The sequence below is a fragment of the Thalia democratica genome, chromosome 5, assembly GCF_965202585.1.
Source record: "Thalia democratica chromosome 5, ktThaDemo2.hap1.1, whole genome shotgun sequence".
Taxonomy (NCBI): Eukaryota; Metazoa; Chordata; class Thaliacea; order Salpida; family Salpidae; genus Thalia; species Thalia democratica.
Window position 1 is genome coordinate 14,389,166 of NC_139169.1, and position 22,157 is coordinate 14,411,322.

Below are 22,157 nucleotides of genomic sequence, written 5' to 3' on the forward strand. Positions count from 1 at the left end.
CAACAACTGCCCAGAATGACCTCAAACTGTCTTAAATCATCATAATTTTTTACAAATTTGAAATCAAAAAATTCTTTTAAACTAATAAAGACCAAGTTTTTAACAAACTTAGTTAACTTAAAAAACTTGTCTTAACTAAAAAAGATTGCTCAATTTTCTAAAATGTAAAGAGCTTATTTAATAAAATATTTTATTTAAAATTAGTTTTGGTGACAAAAAATTGAAACTTTTAAATGTAAGATAAAATATTTTATTTTACTTTAATTTATTTTTTATTTATTTTACTTGATATTTTTATTTAATTTACTTGAAGAGGTTGATTTAAGAGATTAATTTACTTGAAGAGGTTTTTTTAATAAATAAAATTCTAAATGTTATGTGCACTTAGGCCTGCTTGGTCAAGATCAAATCAGCAGTTTCTTGCAACTATGCCTGCGGTTGTAGGTTGTCTCGGATGCTGTTGTTGTTGGTCATGTAGTAAAGTTCATTGTTTATTATTAAATGTCATAAAAAAACTATTGCATATAACAGATATTTTGCATTTAATATAAATTTTATTATTTTTTTATGTAAAAGTATACAAAACCCTAGGTTTCTGTTAAATATTAAATTCTAGATCTTTTTTTTTTGCTTAAATTTTAAAAGTTTTAATGGCCAACTTGGTAAAGATTAAGATTATTGTGTTAAATAAATTTTCTTATTGTATATTTTTTAATTAACCTACAAAAATACTATTGATTACAATTTATAAAACTCAATTTGTGTGTATTCGATATAACTTGAACAAAACTGTCACAGTAAATCTGTGTATTATTTTTTTTTTCTCTTCAATTAATCAAAATACCCATAACAATAATATTTGTAAACTGAGATTTGCCAAGAAACTAGATTCTTATTCAAACCTACTTTACTCACATGTTAGTTTTTGATTTCCTTAGATATCTTCAATACTGCAAATACACTAGATATATCACTACTGTAAATACATGTTAGTGTATTGTTTTTTTTTTTTTTTTAATTAGTTACACTGGGTTTTAATAATATTTATAATTTAAGTTTGTTTAGTTGCCATTACAATTGATCAAGAGCTCTTCAAAACAACTATTAAAATAAAATCCCCTACGCTAAAGCAGTTTTAAAATGCAATCTATTATAGCAAAGGCAAATTACACAAAACTAGCTAGTATTAACAAAAAAATAACCGAATATTTTTGTAAAAAGTACAAAATATTAAAACTTGAAGTACATATTGACTATTTTTAGAATTTAGACTAAAAAATTTTAATTATAAACATGAGAGATATATACAAATCAATTAACTTTTATCTTTTAAAGAAATAAAAGTTTTGATATTTTGGTTTTATTTACTTTTAAGTTATAAGTGTTGTTTTTTCACAACTTCTACTCTATAATTAGTAAAAAAAAAACTTGAGTTATTAACTATTATTTCTAAAATCCTTTACTATCTAGATTTTTTTTTTTAAAGCCATGTTTTAGAACAAAATTTATTTTCAAATAACCAAAACATAATTGATTCAACTTTTTTCGATTTGAATGAAAGTTGTGAAAGACGAGATAAAAAAAAACAGTATTAATGCCCGACATGTTTAAAAAGTTTAAGTAGAATCCGGCCCGCAAAGGTAAAACTGCAATTTGTGAGCATTTTTAATTTAGCTCGCAAAACTAAATTTTAAATTTACAAAACTTAGTTCAAGATAGAAAAATAAAGTCTAAAAAATTTTAATACAACAGAAAATTTGAAACTTACATAAGATATTAAAAAAATACTAACAGAAATAGTATTTTTAGAAACGATTTTAATAATTTTGTTTATTTAATAAAATCTTAATGCTCCAGCCTGCCAAGAACTATTTTTTCCATCAAAGACTCTTCGTCTTAATACTTTCTCCATCCTAAATATGATTAATCAATAACTTTGTTTATTTTTTATTATAGTTTTAAAATCGAATTTCAATTTTTCAGTTAATATTCAAGATTTAAATTATATCTTTAAAACTCTAAATACAATTCAACAATTTACTTAAACACCTTTGATTTTCGACTTAAAACTGTAAAATAATTTTCCGTTTTTTTGAATATTTTTGGCGTTATTTGTTATTTTCGGTTTGTATTTAAAAAAGTCTTTTGAATGTAGTCATGAATGTTTTATCTATCTACAGGAACGAGTTTTATAATAGGTATGGGTCTTAGCATATAATTTTATTTTTTGTGTTAAAATTATTTTGAGATATCATTTCTTTTAAAAATATTAGTAAAGCTGTATAATGATTTAAAGTTGAATTTGCTTTAAGCTGATGGATGTAATTAAACTAATAACTAAACAACATATTTAGAAGTAGTTTAATTTTTTTAATGCGATGTTTAGGCTAAAATATTTTTTGTTTGTTTGTTGTTTGTTAAAGAGTTTTATCATATATTTAGCTATATGTAAATTGCAAATAAGTCAATTTGTTATGATAAAGAAGTCTTCTTTTAAGAATTATTTTTAGTTAGTTGAAAAAGATGATTTGCTTTAAGTGATTGGAATTATTGTTGTATATAATAAAATTTTTTTGTTGTTTAGTTTGTTGTTTTAATTAAAAATTATGAAGATAACTTATTTTTAGCTGCAGCTGTAGTATTTTAACAACGTCAAAATACTTTTTAAATATTTTAAATTAAACTTATGACATTTTTTATTCTCTTAAACTTAATATATAATATAAAAATATAATTTTAGTCCTCAAAACTTTTAGTGTGAGTTGTCATAAACTTACATACTTGCGGGCCGCAATTTAACCTTTACTGCATTTCGTTTTTAATAAACACGAGTCTTTATTTTACGCTATTTTACGCTCGCAGATATTTATTTTACCTTTTATTTGACGCATTTGTCGATCCCTATATTGAGTTAAATAATAAAAAAAGTTTTTTATTTTTGTAAAGTTTAAAGATCAAAGTTCGTTTTATACAGACTTAAAAATTTAAGGTTTACAAATAAAAATCAAAATTTTAAATGTTCTTTTTTTAATACGTTTCTACTCAAGTACCTTAGTGCGTTTTTAAGTTAAAAGTAATTATATATTTTAAAACGTTTATAACTTACTTGAAAGTTATCGTTTCAAACTAAGACTTTAAATATAAAGCATTTGTTTGTACTTTGTATTATAAATTTAAAAGTATTATTAACCATTTATTTATATAACTTCTAAACAAGTAAAGTTTTTTGTAAATTAGTACAATCAAAGTTCCTTTAAAAATAACTTAGTTCCTAACAGATTTTATTTTCACATATAACGAATCATAATTATTTTTTTTTATTTTAGTAAGCAAATTTATTCAAAATTAATTTAGCTTAATACTGAAAATATGATCTGTATTAACCGCCACTAGTGATAAAATTAAATATTTTTTCCTAATGATAGTTATTATCAGTTTAACGAATTTAATTATTTTGTTTAACGCCTTTTAATAAGTTTACATTTATTTTTAAACTTATATAAAAATGATAGCTAATAGGTATTAAAGTTTTTTATACAAAATAAGTTATTGAAAGTAGCATAGAAAGTAGTTAAGATTTCAAAGAATACTAACAAACTAGTAAGCAGTACAAAACTATTTGAGATGTAACTTAAATGTTTTTATTATAACTTGAAAAATGTATAGGTTTTTTTCGTAATAAAACAGAAATATAACACATTATTCTAATATGCCACTGTGCTTATTTCACACATACTTAAAACAGTGAAATAGTAAATAAATGTTAATTTTTTTTTAGTAGAACGTTTAAAAATTAAAAGAAAAAAATCTCAACAATAACTTCATACTTAAACGTCATGATCGTAAATACTAAAAAAAAAAACTTATAAAGCAAAACTGAATTAACGAAATAGAGAAAGTAAAATCCAACAGGAAAATTCATTTGTCTTTACAATGGACAGTTAACGTAGAAAAATCACGTTTCTTATAAATCAATCAAGATAAGTTTAATTACATTTATTACGTTATAAGTTCAAAGCCACCTTTAGACATAATTAACAAAAATATGATTAACCACAATTTACGTTTGTAGCTTGCATAAGAAATTTAAAAGTCTAAAATGTATTATAAAAATTAATTAAAGAAGGTAGTTAAACAACAAATAATTTTTTCAGAAATTATTAGACAAGAAAATAGTTGCTAATAACGGTTCAAAAGTTATTAAAGTTATTTTGCATAACTTTTATCTGTTACACGTTCTAAATTAATTGGTATAGAAATTTTTCTAGAATTACATATATTATATGAGCAAATAAACTAACTTTCTTTTCGTTTATTTTTACAACTGAAGATCATCTAGTTACTTAAAAACCCTAAGATATAATTTTTTTAACGTATATACGGTTGGTGTTTATTGAAAGCCAGGCTATATCATTTAAACTTAAAAAATATACTAAAAGGTGAAATGGACTAAGAGTTATTCTTTATAAATTTTTACAAATAAGCTTTTCTATTAGATAAGTAAAGATGTTTGTAAACTTTGCATTACAAAGTTTTAAACAATATATAACAATATTATATTACAAAGTTTACAGTTACTGAGTTTTACCGCAGAAGGAATTTTCAAAATGTTTGATTTAAAAAAGTTTCATAAATTTTAAACTTCATTTATATACTTTTATTTGTGTACAATGACCCGATTGGCCATTTAATATTTAAATTCACAAAACTTCAACTAAATTTTTTATCAATTTTAGTATAGTTTGTTCTATAATATATTTTTATCTACTGAATCACAGTTTAAAAATCCGTTTTTCAGTGAAACTGAGTAAATATAAGTTTTGTAATAAATTATAATTTTTATTTTATGAATCTTCAGTTTGTTAATGTGTTAAATCTTTTTTAACAAAGCATTTACTTTGTTCTTTTTTTTTATACATTTAGTATAAAAAATTAAACACAAATGTCTGCTTTAATTCATTGTTTCATTTATAAATGAGTAAAGTAAACCTGTTGAAAAAATTACAGAACATTAAAAACTAGAAAACTTAATTCATTATATTTATTGAAAAAATTTAAACAAATCCAATTTTATTATAAACATTTGCTTTGAGAGTGTTAATAATAAAAAACAGAAGTATTCAAAGACATAAAAACAACTTTTTCTGCAATTCAATATTAAATATAGACACAATATAAACTTTTAACGAAGTAATATTAATAACTATGCGATATTATGAATATAAATAGTGACTTATTGAACAAAAACGAAAAATTGTTCAAACTTTTTTGTTTCAAGGAATTGGATACACGAGTCATCGAGTTGCATACCCAATTTAATCAAAACTATAATGAGCTAGTTAAGATGAATAATAAATAATAAAAAGTTACAGTCAAAAATTAAACTCTAAAACAAAAAAAAAGTTTTATATTTAATAAACATGTATAATGTATATGTTTTTAATTTTTCAAAGTATAGTATAGTATGGTGAACAATAATTTGCTTTAGATTTATAACTAAAACTAACTTATAAACGCACCTTACAAAAAGTGATTTACTTGCTTATAAAACTAAATCAAATTTAACATATTGAACTATCTTGAAATGCGTATATTTAATTATACAACCGGAAAAGCAAATTTGTTTTACAATAGAAAACTACGTACAAAACTGACACTTTCTTATTAGCAATCGCTCAAAAATTAAACAAATGCGATATAATTTATTGCAAAAAAACCTCACAACTTAACAATCATGTGAACTTGTTGTCTCTTACTACAGAAAACTTGAATTTCTTCTATGATTTGTGCAAACAAGATATGCTTAAGCACACATAAATACTATGAAGAAAATTGCTAAAGTTTATTGTTTGATGATTTAGTCAAGTGAAACCAAGAAACTGAGTTGGTGTTTAACAAACGTTACCACAATAAAACGCTAAGTTCAAAAGTTTGTTATGTCTAGGTAAAATAAAAATGTTTTTGATGATAATTTAATTATCTATAACCCCTATTTGCCACTAGTTAAAATTTTTGTGAACAACCTTATTTGAAAGCATACATTAGTACAAAATTTTTTATTAAACTAATAATTTAAATTTACTCAAAATAATCTTACATTTTTTATAGGAATAGCGACTTAATAACAGTCATTATAATGGCTTTGTACGTCAGATATTATAAACAGGCTAAAAATTCTTTAATACTTAAATAATTTTAAGAGAAAATCGTTTTAGTGATTGTAAGATAATTTCTGCTGTTTTAGAGAAACGAAACTAAGAAAAATGGGTTGTTTCAAGTAGTTGCTACCTTAATTACATTTTAATGTGAAAATGATGTTATGTCTAGGTTATTTTTAGATTAGACAAGGCTAACAATAAATTTATTGCACAAAACTTGTCATTTTATGACTAATGCCAAGGTTAAAGTCCAAATGCATTTAATCGAGTTTCATACAAACATTTAAAAATAAAACGTCGCCAAAAATTGTGAAAACGTAATAAGTATTTTGTCAAGTTACTCATAAGTTTTGCAACAGTCCAAAGTACATAATTACATCAAGACAAAACTGTAAGCACCATTGTGAATCAATAAAATTTCTAATCTTATCGAACAAACTGACCTCGTTGAAAAACTTCAAGTTAGGGGAAAATGTTATAGATTTTTTTATTGAAAACCAGTGTTAGCTTGTTTGGGTTAGCTGCAAGTTAAAACGACGTAAATAGAACTTTCCGAGTGAGTATCGTTTTAATGTGAAAAAAATGTATATGCTCGATTTAAGCTAACAATAAGTTTAACGGAGAACCTTGTCACTTTATGATTCATGAGTAGGCCAACATACACAGAGATCTTCATTGAAAATTTCTCTTACTTACATATGGTAACTTAAAAAAAGGGAAGATTACATTGACACAGGTGAATAAATATAAACTAAATCACTTATACAAATAAAGCTTGCTTCATAAACTTAGATATTAGAAAAATAGTTTTACAAAATAAAATTAAAGTCATACAGAAAGGAAATAAACTAATATTAGTACTAATATGAATCAAATACAGCACACTATACTTACATAATCAGGTCATGCTCTAGTAACCTAAATTTTATGAGAAACATTTTGTTTCGTCCTTTTGTAATTTTTACTGCTGTGGAGAAAAGAAACTGGGTTATAAATACAATAATTGTCATTTAAACAGCCTAATTACGGCTAAAAGAGTAAAATTCGTTAAATTTATGCTCATTTCATAAAACCCTACTTAATATTGTTTATTCATTAAAATATTATTGTAAGTTTCGTAGATATATCGTCATAAAGTTCAAAAAATATTACTTAAACTAATTTTTTTTTTTTAACTCTACTCTTTTTTTGTAAAGAAAATCATTAAAGTGTTTAAATAAGTTGATTTAACTTTTTTTTTTACCATTATCAAAAGTTTGAACTTTTTATCTACTTTTAATTATCAAAATACAAATCGATAAATACTTTTTTTTTGTCTGCGGAGGTTTCCATCTTTACTTTTCAAAAAGTTTTTAAATATTTAGGTAGATTATGTTGTAATAAGTCTGTATTTTTTACATTTATTGTTTAATATGTATAAAATTTTACTACTTTAGAAGAAGTGGACTATAAAAAATTGTATGCTTATTATTTATTATCAATAAAATTATATTAAACCAATAAAAAATCGTCATTTTATTAAAACTATAACAAAATACAAGTTGTTGTTTCGAAAATTTTTAATTTTTTTAAACAATCTTTATCAATTTATTCAGTAAACAAATCGTATTTAACCTTTTTTAGTTCTTAAATTTGTAAACTAAAATAGACAAAAAACAAAACAATTAAATTTAGTATAATTAGCTTAAAAACATCTCACATATTACAAAAAAAAGATAAAATTTTACATAATAAAACTTATAAACAAATTTCATAACAACTGTTATATTAGCATTTACGTTAGTTGACGAAACTTTTACGAAAACAAACTTACCTTTATACCTACCTGACATCAAAAGTCACATTAAATAAATAAAGTGTAAGATATAAGATTGACATTTCTATTTTATAAACAAACAATTCTGCTAATTATAAGAGTGTTTTGCAATATTTTTGTTTATAGCAAGCAATTAATTAGTGTGGAATTTTTTATGAAATCACAAGTGAATATTTAATAACACTACCTAAAAACAACTTTTAATTTTGTTTATAAGACTTTTAAAAGTTTTCAACTATTTCAAGTTTTCTACTTTGTAAAAATAATTGATATAAAAAAATTAAACTTTTAAAAGTTTTATACACTATGTTGCTTTTAAGCGTTTATTGAACTTAAATACTGTCTTTAAACTAAACCTACGTGATACTTAAGCAAATAAGACTAAAGATAATAACATTTAGTCATTAAGTTAAAAACTAACTAAATGAAATTTGATTGTATTAGTTTATTGCATAATTCTCTAAACTCATGGTTTTTAAAACCTTTGTAAAACCTTTATTTGAAAACGAGTTTTTTACTTAAAGCCTTAATTGCGCCCTTAAAAAATATATTACTTTAAATTTTGTAACATACTATCAAAATTCAGATTTAAGTATTAGTTCCAAGTGTCTAGTTCAACAATTGTGATTAAATTGTTAAATTCGATAAGTGTTATATAAAAAAATAATTGCTCTTAAATTTGTTGGTACTTATTTAAAAAATAAATTGATAATAAATCTATAATTTGTTTTTACAGTTTCAAGTACCGTAGATTTAGCTAAAAGTGTCTAGTTTGTTAATTTTGTTTCAAAAGAACTTCGTTTATTTTATAAGTAATTTCAATGCATGAAAGAAAAAAAAAAGTAAACGGAAATTGAAGTCATATGAAAAAGTTATACGGTTTAAATTTACGTATACAATACTGTATGTTAAAATGTTTTAAAATTTGGGTCAATAAATTGTTTTCAGTTAAATTGTTTTAGGTTAGTAAAATGTTGTAAAAGTCATGTTTTCTGATGTATAGTCCTTCTATGACGTAGAAATTGAAAAAGAAATCTTTGTGAATAAGCTCGAAAACAAGAATGTCTTACATAACTTTGTTTTCAATAAGGTTATTTGAAAACTTTTAGTTGAAGCATTTAACTGTTGTTTATATTTTATGCATTTTATGTCTTTAAAGGTATAAAAACACTCAAGCTGTAAGAGTAAAGGAGTTATTAATATTCATATTATTGTTAGGATATTGGCTAGAAAATAAAAGTTTGTGGTTGCTTTTTAAATGTAATAGTTTAAAAGTTGTAAATGACAAAAATCTTATAAAAATATTTTTAGACTTATATGATGTTGTATTTTAATACCCGTTAGTGTTACGTTTCCTTTATTACCTTTGGTCATACTTAAGTGAAATAAACAACTAAAACTATGTTTTAAAAATATCTGTGGTATAAAATATTACTTTGCAAAGTATTTTACAAGGTATACTTGTTAAGTTTACGCTAAACTTATGTGTTTCTTTAACTAGATGTATTTTATTATTAAAAAGTATAGAACTAGGAACAGAATCTCGTGTTAAACCAAACAATACAAAAAAAAGTTTTTTTTAAATTTACTTAAGTTCCTTTAATCTAAGTTAAACCTAATACCTGCAATAATTACGCAATTATGCTTAGATGTAAAAAGAAAATGTTAATTGAAAACGAATTTATTTGGCCCTGTTTGGAAGTGTTTGTTGAAACGTTAATTTATTTTATGGTATAAGAACAGAAATATAACTTGTTTTTAATGTTTTTTTGGTTTTTATATAACACTTACAACTATTACAGATCAAGAGTCGATAACCTTATAACTTTAACATTGTAGGAAATGAAAAATTTTATTATTAGATTCATTAAAACGAATATATTTCAACTTGATTTTAAACCAAATATAGTCTGATTTTTAGCTTATAATGTTAATGTGTTATGTATGTGTAACTAAAAAAACTAACTTTATCAAAATAGTTGTAAGGATTTTACTAATTTCAAATGAAAAGCTTTTTGAACAGTGAAATGCTAAGCTTTTTCTTACACGCCAATTTTACATATGGTACCACTATTTTCTTTGTTACAAATCTACAAAAACTAAAATAGTGCGATAATATATTTGTTTTAGCATTACAATGTTTTATTTTAAGGTATTATGTTTACTTTTTAATTTTGGTTTCTTTTGTTAGAAAATAAATTTTCTTTGAGAATATTTTACAAGTAAATTAAACAAACTCTATTGTTAGATGATTAGCCATTGTTATGTTTCAGTAGTACAACTTGCTCAGTTTAATTGTTGTAACGTTTTTACTGCACACAGAAGTTCTAAAATAAAATGCATTGTGAATTTTTCATTTATAACGATAAATTATTTTATAATATCCGGATTAGTTTTTGAAACTAGTATTATTATTATTAAACTTTACGTCATAGAACTTTTTTTAGCTAACAAAAGTTAAAGTAATAGACTATAAAATAAAAGCTACTTTATCAAATTTTATTAAGTTAATGTTTTAATTACATATTAGTCTATACGACAAAGAATTTATATGTAATCAAAAGCTAAAAAATACGATAACGGAAATATTATAAATTAAAACAATAGATCTTTCTAAAATATTAATGTTATATTAAGTTCTTGCAAAATCAATCGATGTAAGAAAATTAATTTTATTTGCAAATTTATCCAATATTAAAAATTAACTAAAACCTTTAAAAATATGAAATGCTTCTGTAGGTAAAGCTTTTTCGTTATAGAAACTAGAAGTCAAGTACTGTTTGAGACAGCTTTTAAGACAAAAATTTGTAACAAAAGCAATAGATTAAAAATTGAGTTTTTTATTAACTTTAGTCTCAAGAAAGATCATTTAACAAATCTATAGGTAAGCAGTCAAATTATTTTTGTTCGTTATCAAAGCAAGTAAGTTATCAAAATTACAGAAAAAAAGCTTTTAGTAATACTGCATTTGAATATAATACTCAATAAATATACAATATTAAATACAGTCTTATGTAAGTCAAGCGAAAGTTGTAAAGTCACAGGAAGCGAGGAATACATTGTGATTGTGACGTCACAAGACGTGTTTTTAGCGAGATTTTTTCCACCAGTTTCGGCAGTGATATTTGAGAGAAAGTTGTTTCGTGAATTTTGTATAAATTGTCGGTTCGTCGACTAATTGATCAGTTTTCGGCCATTGCTGTGAGTGATATATTGAAAACAATGTTATTTAGAGTTTTGATGTCTTTAAAAGAAAGTGGAAAAATACTTTTTAATACTTGATTTATTTTAAAACATTTTAATTTTAAAATGTACATGGTTGGTATTTAGAATTAAATTAATAGTATAGTAACAACTATGTTTAGTAAAGTTTGAACACTGTTTTGAACAAAAAAGAGAAAGTACTTTTAAATGTGTTTTTTACTTTAAAACATTTGAGCTTTGTAATAAATTTGGCTGGTATTTAAAAAAAAAATATTTAAAGCGCAGAAAAGATGAGTTTGGCTGCCTTTTTAGGTCTAAATAAATATTTTAAAAATTAAACTAATATTGTTTAATGTACGTAATATTTAAAACAGAACTTGCAATCTTTTTTTTTGCAATTTAAAGCGCAATTGAACACAAAAATGTTCAAATTTCAGAAGAAAAATTTTTCATTTTGAAAACTGGTATACTTATAAAACATTACATTTTTTGTAAGTATTCGCTAAACTAGTTTCAAATTATTATAGTTAAATCACCTACTTTAAACGTGTTTGTAGTTGTTTATTTATAGGAAAGATTTTGTTCTAGTTTTTATTTTATCACTAAATACTTTTAATGTTTAAACTACCGGCTAGCTTAGTCATATTATTTACATATTATTATTTATTTATTTTTATTATTTACATACACATTTCTAATTTATCCAATAGTTTAAATATCATATTTTTAATATCACTAAATGATTTCTTAAACGTTTAGTTCTGGACAATAAAATAAATGCTGTGTAAAAGGTAAATAAAGCGTTATATTTAGTGCTGTACTAGTTTAAAACAACTTTATTTGCCTGCTTAAGACGTAAACTATCGAATTCGTGTTTAAAAATTAAAAACTATTAGAAAATAAACAGAAGTTATTATGTCTAAAAACTTTTACTAAAGTTTTGCAAACGAATACAATTAAAAAAAAACTAGGTATAAATATAATTGCCAACAATTTATTGAGACAGAAAGTTTTATTGTGTTTTTGTGACCTATGCTCGCAGTAAAAATGATTTATATACGATTAATAAATCGGTCATTAATCATGACAGCTTCAAACAAGTTTCCATACAATTCGGTCGTAAAATTCAAACAGACAAGTTTATACGCTATAAAATTTATCGCTTCTGTTAATCAAACAAAGTGTACATTGCGATAGTGCTTGTCATTTGAAAGAGACAAAAGAAGTATATTTGCAATAAAAGTTTAAGTCTGAGTGTAGGCAAGTTTGAAAATTGAAATTTTCAAACTAGCACCTAGCTAATGACAGTAGCCTGTATAACAATACACTCGTTTGTAAAATATACCTGCTTGATTTTTATAACTTTACTTAAATAAAGAAAATAAATTTAATTTATTTTTATTTATAGTTAAATTAATCATAGTTTTTTTATCTAAGAAGTTTTTTTAATAAGAATAAAATAGCTTTTGTATTATACATTTAGTCACAAAACAATTGTTGCTTTAAAATATTGTTTTTTAATGAGTATACAATTTGTAAGTAGCTCTACAAAATTTTTTGGTTTGATTTAAAAAAAAAAAACAGCTTTTTAGTTTAATATCCTTTGTGCAAATAACTAAAAACGATAAAACTAAATAATATTTTTTTTTAATTAGTACTTCTTATTACTTAAAAAATTCTTTTCATTTAACTGAAAGTAAACAGTTTTATTGTTCAACTGTTTTAAATCAATAATTTTTTTTTTTAATTTAATAAGTTTGATATAAACTCGAACAGTTAAAATTTACCTTTATATAAAACTCCATAAAAAAGAGGAGTTTTGTAACAAAAATAAACTAAAGTTATTTCTATTAAACAGCTTTTTAATTTAAGCCTATTTATTCTATTTATCTAATAACGATGAGACTATTATCACTGCTCTCACTTTTGGGGATTTTTACCAACATTTGTGGGTTTCCCCAGCCAAGCGGGTTCAACTCAACTTTAAGGTACAAAAGAAAATCCCCTACGAAGAAAAAACAATTTGGAATAAGCGATGCTGCTGTGAGTTTGGATTTGTTTTTTTTACATATATTTTTATTTAAATTTGTAAGAATTAAGCTCATTCAAAAGTTTTGCAAGTTCAAGGTCTACAAGAAGTAACGACAAATATTTTTAGGATTACAAAAGCCCAAAAAAAGGCTTGTATAAGAGACAAGATACACTTTTTGTTACAACTGAACTTGCACAAACTGTATAATTGAAAATTGTATAACTTATTGTTGTGCAACAAATTATAATTGCGTTTAATTGTTCACAAAATGATTACATTAAGGTTGTATAGGGTTATGTTTTATCTATTGAGCAAATTAATTATGCCAAGTGAGTTTTCATCTTCTAAAAAAAAATTAAAAATTGAAAACATTCTATTTCTATAACAGCTGAAGTGAGGTGTTTGAACTTTATCGAGTTTAAAGTACTTTATGCTGCATATTTATTATTTTTTTAAATTTAAGTACTTCAGATTGAATTAACAACACTAACAGTATAGTAGTTTTTTTTTAATAAATTCATACTCTTACAACAAAATTTGATAACAAAAACAAGCTACACTGGAAAATTAACCATTTAAAACCAACAGTTTTGAGAAAGTTATGGTGAAGGAACACACCTAAAAATTAACCATTACACTTGCACCATTAAAAAAAAGAACCATTTTCACGCTCTGTCAGGTAACCATGTGTTTTATAATGCTCGGAACACATGGTCTGTATCTAAGAAAAACACCATTTATATAACCAATAAAGTTGTTCTGTCTCATGAAAATGAATGTTTTTTATTAGTGTACATGACTTTAAAAAAAACAGTGTACATTCAGTTTATGAGATTGTTATACGTATACTCAGTAAACTTTTTTGTATAAACTTTTTTTTACATCTAAATAAACAAATAAATAAATGGTATCTTGAAACAGAAAAGTCTAATATATTTATGATAAAACATTAATAAAGTTTGGCATAATTATTTTTACATAACCATAAAATTTCATAGAGGTATTTGACTATTAAATTTTGTAATAACAAAGGCTTGGCTAAATTTAAAACTTTTAAAAGTTTAAAATATGTGGTTAACCTGTTTTATTTTGAAGCGTAAAATACATACAACAAACTATTAAAAGCCTAATTAGATTTTATCATGTAGGGAAAATGCACTTCTTCAAATAACAATTTTTGTGTTTAACTGACTTTAAAAACGAATGCAATTCGAGTATATATATGAACTGTAATCATTAAACCTAAATAAACTCAATTTATCATGTTTTACAAAATTAAGCCAGCCGTAAAAAACACAACTGCAAAACTTGAATGTTATGCAACACTTTTGTGTCACGCTATAACAAAATGCAAATTGTCAGCTTTGATTGATATTTTAATGCCCTAAACTGTTTGTCGAATGCGTTAAAATTATATGTTTTGTGGTTTGTGTCTTTTGTTACGCCTACTAATGTTTAAAATAGACCTTTTCATACCGTTTAACTGCTGTGCAATGAAGTTTAAAAAGTGTAAAAAACATCTATTGAGTCTTTTGTGAGGTTTTTAAAGGTAAGGTTTAAGTTTACATGAATATAACATTGAATTCAAAACACAAAATAAAACATTATGTTGACTAAAACTCATGAACTTTAGCCTAGAATGTATTAACATTTATAAGGTAAGTTTGACAACAAAGACGTGTAAATTTTAAAGTTTATAATTGTGTTTCAAATATTGGTGTAAAACAAAATTATTGATGGCAACAAGTTCGTCTTTTTTTTTAGAACATTATTAAAGTTGTTTACACAATATACTTAAAAAAATCAATATTAATTTCAAAGGCATACTTGGGTAAATACGGATACCTGTCAAAATCCAAATCATCAGCTATGGAGGCAGGAAGTCTGGTTGACTCTAAAGCTTTCTACGAATCTGTTGCGTTAGTTTATTTGTTTTATTGTTATTATTGTTATGTTTATGCGCTGTGTTAATAACAAGTATTTAAATATTTTTATAGCTTTTGATAAGCTTGTATTTAAATAGTTAACTCAAGTTTATAAAATTATTTTCCGTTTTAAATGGTATAATTATCAGAAAATCCAAACTTAACAAAAGTATTTCAGTTTTTTGACAAAACTGCTTCTAGTATTAAAATATTCTAGTTCTATTTATTTGTTTTAATCAAAGCTGATTAGTACGTTTACAAAAACTTTATGACAAACTTCGACGACGCTCAAACAAATTACTCAAACAACTTTCAATTTAACAAAATAACACTTTTTCACAGGAGACTGCAGGAGATGCTGGCACTGCCGGTCACTGGAAAACTTGATCCCGTAACCATAGAGACGATCCAGATGCCGAGGTGTGGGGTGGAGGACACGCTGGGAGTTTCTCAACTGATGAGCAAAGGTGAGATTGTTGTGACGTCATAATTACGTTTGTAAGCGTGTGAGAAGCTACTTAAGTATAAAATTCAGGATATAATAACTTTAGTTTATTTTTGATATGTGACACACTAGGAGTTATTCAACAAATAAGGAAAGGTAGGGAGAACCAATCAGAAGCAAGTATTAATGTTGTGACGTCATAAAGCTGTATGTAAAAAAATAATAAGATAAAGTTTTGTTTCTTAGTTGCAATCTATCATCATACTATATGACTTTCTACTACGCTCTACTTTCTCCGTTTTACTTCTTCAATAAAAATCGGTTATCAAACAGTACTTAATTTACAAAAGCTCATTTATGGAAAACAAAATTAACTTTTTGTATTATCAGAAATTATGCCACAGACTTTCTTAACATCATAAAACTAACTTATTTTATTATATAATTACCACAAATCAGGAAACTACGCGAAGAGCAAGTTCAGAAACAAGAAGATGCAGAGGAAGGAGAACAAGCGTCAGAAGAAGAGAAAGGGAAAGGGGAGGAAGAAAGGTAAGAGGGGAAACACCAAAGTTGAGAGGAAGAGGAGGGATTTGGGAGAGTTGAAGTTGAACGTGGAGATTGAAGACGGGTTGTTGTTGCATGAAGTGCCGCAGTACGATGAGTTGACAGGAGAGTTAAACGGTGTTAGGATTGACGATGGGGGTCTGGTTGATGAGAGCGACGTTCCCAAGATCAGGAAGAGAAGATACAATTTAGAAGGTTAGTGTTTGATAGTTAAGATAAACTATGTTTTTAACTATTACTACGTTTATTTTGATTTTTTATTTAAAAGATTTAAAATTTGTTTTATTTCACAGAAAAAAAGTAATTTATTAAACAGCCTTTTGGTTAATCGTTAACAAATTAAGATACAAATTATTTTATTGTATGAAATTCTTTTATTTAATATTCCTAAAACCAAAAAAGTTTCTTTTAAATCAAACACAACCTCATTAGTTTATTAAAACAAATTTGCACCAGCTTATTCGACGGTTGAAAGAAGAAGTAAGCAAAATTTTTATTTTGTATCACGGTTTGAGTTTGATTAAACTAATTTTACACTTTTCGGTGAAACACAAACTTGAACTGTTCAGTGTGTTTGTTTTACACCAGTTGCACAACAATAAAGAATAATGTTTTCATTAGCGTTTAAACTTTAGTTTTTAATTTAAAAAATTAAGAAATAAAGTTCAGTTTATTTAAAATATATAAAACATAGTTTAAAATTTTTTTTAAATTTCATAGATCAAAAACAAAACCATGTACGAACTTATTTGTTCTTACCAACTTTTGTGTTAGCTTCTCTTTCAAACTGTAACAATTTTTTGTATTTAAGAACAAAATTTAAGGAACTCGTGCTATTTTTACACTGCATGTTTGTCTGTTTCGTAAAAAAGTGTGAGCACTTATGAAAATTGGTGATAATTTTGATTTTAAATATAAATAATTACTACAAAAACTGTTAAGTTAATAGCCACTACTAACAAATGCAATTGTACATAAATATTATAATATAAATTATTTATAACTTTTATAGGTAGTAAATGGTCCAAGACTGACCTGACATACAAAATTCACAACTACACACCCGATATGAAACAATATCAAGTTGACCAGTCTATCAGAGAGTTTGTTACTAGTTTCTTTATTACTTATTACTTAATTTGGACTTTTTTTTACAATTTAAAAGCTCTATATGTTAAACTACATATAAATGTATTATTTGTATATTTTCAACACACATAAATTGCAGACTAGATCCTGTTTAAAACAGTTTGTTAATTTTAAGGGCATATTATTAAACTATTTTTAGTTTAACTTATTATTGTTTTTTAACTTAAGTAATACTCTTAACAAACTAAAAGTAAAAACATAAAATAAGTAATTTTTAAACAGTGCACTGAAGCTGTGGTCGGATCAAACCCCCCTCACATTCAGACAAGTTACGGGTAAGGCGGATATAAATATCAAGTTTGGCAGGGGCAACCACGGTGACTACTACCCCTTTGATGGACCTGGTTCGTTCTTGTTAGAAGTACAAACAACTTTTTTTTTAACTTTTGAATGTTTTAAATTTTGTAGCTATTGTTGAAGCACATACACACTGACAAATGTTTCCGTTGTCAGTAGTTAGAAATATTTGTTAAATTCAAAATGTTAAATAAGTTTGCTTTAGCAAAGCTTAAAAAATAAAGCTTATAAAAAAAACTGACTTTATAATTTACAGGTGGAACTTTAGCCCACGCGTTTTTCCCTCAAAGCGGAGAAACTCATTTCGATGAAGATGAAGATTACGACTATAAAGACGGAAACGGTTAGATAATAATAATAATAATAATTTGTTGTGTTTTTTTAATGATTAGTATTATTAACTCGTTTTCATACTTAAGCCAGTATACGAATATAACTTAAGTAAAGCGTACTTTTTTTTACGATTAAAATTTGCGAAAACTGTCAAGAAAAAGTAAGATAACTATAAAAAATCTTACTTTCATATGTAAGCAAGTTGTCTCATAACATTACACTATGAAAAGTTTAACAGAAATTTATTTAATCATATTTGTTGCTTAGTTGTTTTAACAAATTTGAAACATAGATATAACTTTTGTCGAGATATGTGTTGTAAATAATAAAGTAAATTACCTATTTACTTTTTCATTATAACAACACTACATATTTTAAAATTAAATATTTTTACAACTAATCTAGCATATTCATCTCAGGAGTGAATCTGATGATAGTAGCCGCCCACGAGTTCGGACACTCGTTGGGTCTGGCCCACTCAAACGTCCCTGGTTCGTTGATGGCACCCGTGTACCAGGGATACGTTGAAAATTACAAACTTGACAGGGACGATATCGTCGCCATACAGCAGATATACGGTTTGTTGGGTTTATGGTTCATTTGTTTGTGTTAATGAAATATTTTTAATACGGTATTTAGCATACCTAGTATTTTATTGTTTGTTTTATATTTAAGGAAACTTTTTATTGCTATTTTTTATTGGATTTGGTTTTAATGCGGCAATCTTAAAAATTTTTTTAAACGACAGGCTAAAACGTTATAACGTCATTAGACTTTATATAGTAAAACTATTAGGTATTTTCAACTGTGTTTAGTTACACACCATTTTACCTGAAAGCTAAAAATAGTCGTATTTTCAAACACACGCAGGATCGTGCAATAAAAATAAGATAAAAGCTACTTTTCAGTTGTGGTACTGATATATCTTTTACTTAAAATCTAGTGAGTAGATGTAAACTTTTAATGACCAGAACTTATTCCGATTTTCATATCCAGGTAAGAAGTACACTCAAACTACAACTACTCGACCCACAACAACAAAAAGAACTACAACCAGGAGAACGACAACCAAAAGAACCACAACAAAAAGACCTAACAACGGCCAAACTACAAAAATACCGCCAAGCACACCCAAACCTACAAGCAAGCCGAATGAGAAAGCCATGGACATCTGTAAAGAAAAATTCAAGTTCAACGCCACTTTCTACGGTAAATATTAAAGACGCAATTGTTAAATTTTTTAACTATTCTATATGTTAGTTTGAAACACAAAGCACACACTTACTTAATATTGTAACAAATATACAGTAATTGAAGTTTTTATTGTGGTTAAATTTTCATACACGTTACTTTCTATTATTATATTCTTTCTTTTATTATATTCATTAACTTTTAACTTATTTAAATATTTGACTTTTTATTATATTTGAAAATGTTCCTTATACATTACCTTGTTCTCTTATTTATCACTTTTCCAGTAAAACTACAATTTTTTTGGCACACTTACCCTATACCCAGTACCTAATATAAAATATTACTTCTTGCAGATCCTGTATACAAGATAATGTACGCTTTCGGTGGCAGATACTACTGGGCTTTTGACGGTGAGGGCAGATTCCAAGAACCCCAACTTATCACCAGAAGATGGGAGAAATCGCCCGAAAGCATCGATGCTGCCGCCTACTCTATTGTCACCAAAAGAACCTACTTTTTTAAAGGTAAACTATTTGTTACATAAATACTATGTATTACAAACTTGTTTGTAAATCATAAACAATCGATTCAGTTTATTGATGTATGTATATTAGTTTAAATTTATATGTATACTAATTAAAGTTGGGAAAAAATTGTTCAGTTTACTAGAAGAGTTTTTTTATAGATTAAACTAAAAAAAAATACAAATCATGATTACGTAAATTTTAACAAAACTCAACACAGACGACAAGATATACCGGTACAGCAAGTTTAAACTTGATGGGGGATTTCCCAGACCAACGAGACATTTGGGACTTCCCAAAAAAATTGATGCTGCCATGCAGTTTGCAGGGGACGGACTCATATACGTTTTCAAAAGTTTGTTTAGTTAATACTGTTTTTGTTTTATAGTTTAATTTTTTGTTAACTTTGTTTCATTTTATAATTGTACTTTGTAAGTATGTTGATTTTTTGTTGAATACACGTCTAAAATAATTTTACGTAATTAAATTTAACTAATTTTTGATAAACGAAAACTGTGAAAACATGTAATTTTCTTCTTCATAAATTAACAAATTTTTTATTTTGTTTCAAAACTATAAGTCAGTAAAATAAACATTTTTCCATAATAATTTAATAATCACATATATAATAATCACTATCAAACGTGCTTAAGAAGTATATATACAGATAAATATACAAACTCGTACTTTAGAAAAGAACTTCTTCCGATTCGACGAGTACCAGGCTTACGACGGAATACAGAGGTACAGCCACAGAAGAATTGAGAAAAGTTGGGATAACGTTCCAAATGATCTAGATGCTGCTATTCAATGGCAAGATGGTTTGAATTCTTACTTACTTTAAAATTTTTATTTTCAAATCTTTGTTTTGAAGTTTTTTGTTTACTTTATTAAACTTATACTCCTGATAATGAAAGCACAATGTAGTGCGCTTGACACTTACTTATAAACGGTGACGACTCTTAATGACGTCATAAAGCGCTCGGAGTAGAATAGTTTATCTGGAATATACTAAATGTTCTGCTTTAAACTATATTTTTGAAGTTTTAACACAACTTAATTTTCAGTTGTAAAAATAAATAAATATTTTAAATTGCTATGAACTCACAAGGTCATCATAACAAGTCCTCTCTGTGTAGAAGTAAATATTAAACACACTAAAATAAAACATTGGTTGTTTTTTGAATTCCTAGCTTAAAAGATGACAAGCGTTTGTTTAAACCGTTATTTTAACTCTCAAGAGAAACTTAACACACCTTATAGTGAAGCGTTATGTGTTTGTGCAAGCTTATTATATTGTTTGTAGTATTCGATTCGTTATTATTTATTTTCAGGAGCTACGTACTTCTTAAAAGGAGATTTTGTGTACAAGTTCTCCTACGATACCATGGATGTAGAAAAAGGCTTCCCTAAAAATTTGAAACGATATTTCATCAAATGTCCTCGACAACAATGTGAGTTTTATTAACAACAAATGTTTTAACGTAAATCTTTGTACGCCTTAAAGGTAAACAAAAACATGAAACAAACATAAATTTTATAAAGTAATATGCATTAATTTTGTATAAGTGAAAAAAAAACTGTTGTAGAAAGGTTTTTAAGTTTTAGCTAGTACTTTTCTTTATAAATGTTTCAAATGCGAACTAATATTTGCTCAAAGGTTTTTACTGTAGCATTTTAGTTAGCAAAAATAGTTTTTTAAAGTTTGTACTAGATACAAACTCTAAAATTTTAGACACTTTAGCATATTTTTACCTTTTACTTATAGCTGCGCCACTTAAATACCGAAAAAGAAAAAACTCAAAAGGCAAAGGCAAAAAGAAAAACAAGAAAGATGAAAATAAAAACGACAAAAATAATAAAAAGAACTAATGTTGTCTGATAAATTGGAAAGTTTTTTTTTACTTTTTTTACTATTAGCTGGTCTAGATTTTACCTCTTTTGTATTAAAAGCTTTGTATAAGCTTTTTACCTTTCATTGTTTTGATATGCTCTTAAGTTTATTAAAAACTATTTTTAGAACCAAGTTCTTAAAAAATCTAAACCTGAAAAGTTAATTGAATACAAATTTTTTCTAATATAAAATGAACAAAAAATAAATATAATGCTGCCATTTTAAGAATTAAATTGGTTATGATTTACGTGTCTAAAAACCATTTCTGAAGCTTTTAGGCTTAACATTTTTTTACAGACTTTACACTTTAAGCGCCTAATGTTTTTAAAGTTCTTTGATTAGTATAAACGCTGTTGCATAAAATACAATAAACACGTCAAAGTTTTTGTAGATGTTTTGTTAAAAACTTAAACATCTAATCAAATTTGTTATTCTTTTTAAAAAGAATTCATTATTAAAAACAAAGCTTTTTGAACAGTTTTTTAGTTATAAGTTTATATTTTTTAGCTTGCAATAAAATACTTTTCTAGCTAAAAACACGTTTTTCTACAGCCAAGACTTTTTACATTTATTCATAAATTTTATGTAGATTCTTATTTTTTTGTTTACAGCTAAAACG

At 25.3% G+C, this 22,157-nt stretch overlaps 1 protein-coding gene across 1 annotated transcript; it reads left to right on the top strand.

Moving 5' to 3' along the window:
• The first annotated feature begins 13,077 nt into the window (after window positions 1-13,077).
• On the top strand, window positions 13,078-21,873 carry LOC145836266 (matrix metalloproteinase-19-like). The gene is made up of 14 exons (XM_082944085.1): window positions 13,078-13,221; window positions 15,032-15,129; window positions 15,478-15,602; window positions 16,040-16,342; window positions 17,160-17,250; window positions 17,519-17,640; window positions 17,850-17,936; window positions 18,346-18,504; window positions 18,923-19,135; window positions 19,474-19,644; window positions 19,865-19,999; window positions 20,337-20,465; window positions 20,979-21,098; window positions 21,413-21,873. The coding sequence occupies exons 1-14, from the start codon at window positions 13,078-13,080 to the stop codon at window positions 21,514-21,516; spliced, it is 2,001 nt and encodes a 666-aa protein (XP_082800211.1). The 3' UTR covers window positions 21,517-21,873.
• Window positions 21,874-22,157: the final 284 nt, after the last annotated feature.

Bases quoted from the DNA above. Each gene is read 5' to 3' on its own strand.
- LOC145836266 (XM_082944085.1), top strand. From the start codon at position 13,078: ATGAGACTATTATCACTGCTCTCACTTTTGGGGATTTTTACCAACATT. The intron at 15,603-16,039 runs GTGAGATTGTTG...ACCACAAATCAG, and splicing joins TTCTCAACTGATGAGCAAAG to GAAACTACGCGAAGAGCAAG. The intron at 21,099-21,412 runs GTGAGTTTTATT...TTTTACTTATAG, and splicing joins CAAATGTCCTCGACAACAAT to CTGCGCCACTTAAATACCGA.